Genomic DNA, 2,328 nt, shown 5'->3' with positions numbered 1-2,328 from the left:
TTTCATGTACAGAGAATATAATTATAAGCACATCAACAAACTAGTAGTACTTGTCAAAATAATGTGTCCACTAATGTTGGATTAAACCTAATGTCATGCATGTCAATGATTCTAGTTGATGACAAGAAGTGGAGGAGGGAGAAGTAGGAGGAGACATGGGACCCACAACACTATTACTATATCATTTCCTAAATAGTTTGTTTGGAAGTTAGAACTCTCAAGAACATGCATAATCACCTTATGTTTAGGACTTAAAAGGGTATTAATTATGCTCTTAGTCGTTACATTGTATTATAATACTACAAGAGGAGATTAGGATTATGTTATATCAAATTGTTATTTTAAGAGAAACTTGTAACTAACATAAACTAGTGATAAAATATATTTGTGAAAAAGAATTATACGAACTCTGTTATCATATAAGCGAATATTCCACCTAGCTACATAATAAGCAATAATATTTTCATCTTTATAAGCATGACTATATTAAAACTCAGAAAAATTAGAAATTTAGTTAAAAAAGTGATACATACTCTAATTAAGACAAAACTCGACTCTCTTTACTTTAATATTTATTTAATTATTTTTTAGGAAAACAACTCAACTTTAGAATATATATATATATATATATATATATATATATATATATATATATATATATATATATATAATTTTCTTCTATAACTTTAATTATACTAATTTTCCTAAATATTTTTGTATATTAACTTATACTAATATGTTATACTTTTATATTATACCTGCTATTAATTTCAGATCGATTTGTAATAGTAATTAGTTATTCACACACACACACACATATATATATATATATATATATATATATATATATATATATATATATATATATATAGAAGTCATAATCACAATCACAAATACTACAATAAGCTAAAATTCAAAATACATTCTTACCCTAAAATTGAAAATTTGAAACTTATTTCAGATCATCTTATTAATTGGGGTATTAGACTAGATTGCAAACAAAGAAGAAAATTGAAAAAAAAAAAATCAAAAAAAATGAATAAAAATGATAAAAGAAAAATCGGGAAAAAGTTGGCATGCAGCACAGCTGATTAATTTGTCCACTGCCTTTCCCCTTTTCATTCCTGTTTAATAACTGCAATATTAATGGCAGATTAAGATCTTCAACAACGACGTTAAATCCAGACATCAACTGATCAATTAGTACTAATGACTCAATAATTAATAATTAATAATTAATTCTAGAAATAAAAAATTAATAGTAGAATTAAATCGAGATGATAATATTGAGTAATATCAGTCCTTGTAATTATTCCAAGTAATGAACAAAATTGTGGGAAAAAAAACCCATTTAACAAAACCACTAAAAAATCTCATCTTATCTAAATCTAATTTACAATCTTATATATTCACAAAAACTACCATTACTCCCAATTTACTCAGGAATTGCAGTTAAATTAGCAATAAACAATTTCTGTGCTCCATTCCCATTCCGTCTACTGCGATTCCGATTCCCATTCCCATTCCCAATACTTCTCATTCGTCGTCCAGCAGCGGACCCCACATCCGCCACCTTAGCAGTATATTTCTCCTCCCCATCCCCGCCAAAAAACCCATGACGTTTTCGGCATCCACATTTATCTCCGGACCGGCTTTTCAACAAAGCCGAATTAGCTTTAACTGCCAGAGCCGCCATTTCTTCGGCTTGAAGTGGTCGGCTAAGTTTAGACTTAGGCAAAGCAAAATAAAGAGATCCAAGTTCAAGCTCATCATCATCTCGAATAGCTGAAACGACGCCGTCAAAATCCATCTCATCGGAATTACAAATAAAAACATTGGGATCTTTAGATAGAAGATAAGAAACTTTTACTGGGTAAGAATATTCCTCTAGTCTTCCATCTGGTAATACAACTTTGGCCGTTACAACTGCCGTCGATTCGCAAGAACTACATATACCCATTAGTTTAATCTTTTTCCTTAAATTTATTTAATTTCTTGAATTTAGAGAAATGAATTTAATGATTCTAGAAATGAATTAGTAATTGTGAAGAAAAAAGGGAGAAAAGAGAGTATATATAGAGGAGAGAAGAAAGAAGGTGAAGGGAAGGAGAGAGAGAGAGTGACAAGCTGGAGGATAGTTGACGCCAGGTTGTATGTAATCAAAAATTAAAATCTAATGTTGGTGAGTAGAGAAATGGAAATGAGAATAGTCTATTATTATACACTCTCTATTTTCTAATCTTCTTTTCAATTAAAATATTTTAATTTGGTGAGAGTAATTTAATTAAGATTTTAAACATATATAAATAATAAAATATATTCGTAATA

At 28.9% G+C, this 2,328-nt stretch overlaps 1 protein-coding gene across 1 annotated transcript; it reads right to left on the bottom strand.

The window, feature by feature from the left end:
- Positions 1 to 1,264: 1,264 nt before the first annotated feature.
- Positions 1,265 to 2,182, bottom strand: LOC130807942 (uncharacterized). Its single transcript, XM_057673350.1, has one exon. The coding sequence runs from the start codon at positions 1,958 to 1,960 to the stop codon at positions 1,436 to 1,438; it is 525 nt and encodes a 174-aa protein (XP_057529333.1). The 5' UTR covers positions 1,961 to 2,182; the 3' UTR covers positions 1,265 to 1,435.
- Between the last annotated feature and the right edge of the window lie 146 nt (positions 2,183 to 2,328).

This window comes from Amaranthus tricolor, chromosome 3 (genome assembly GCF_026212465.1).
Source record: "Amaranthus tricolor cultivar Red isolate AtriRed21 chromosome 3, ASM2621246v1, whole genome shotgun sequence".
Classification (NCBI taxonomy): domain Eukaryota; kingdom Viridiplantae; phylum Streptophyta; class Magnoliopsida; order Caryophyllales; family Amaranthaceae; genus Amaranthus; species Amaranthus tricolor.
Note: the sequence above shows the minus strand (reverse complement) of the source record. Positions and strands in the feature narration are given on the sequence as shown.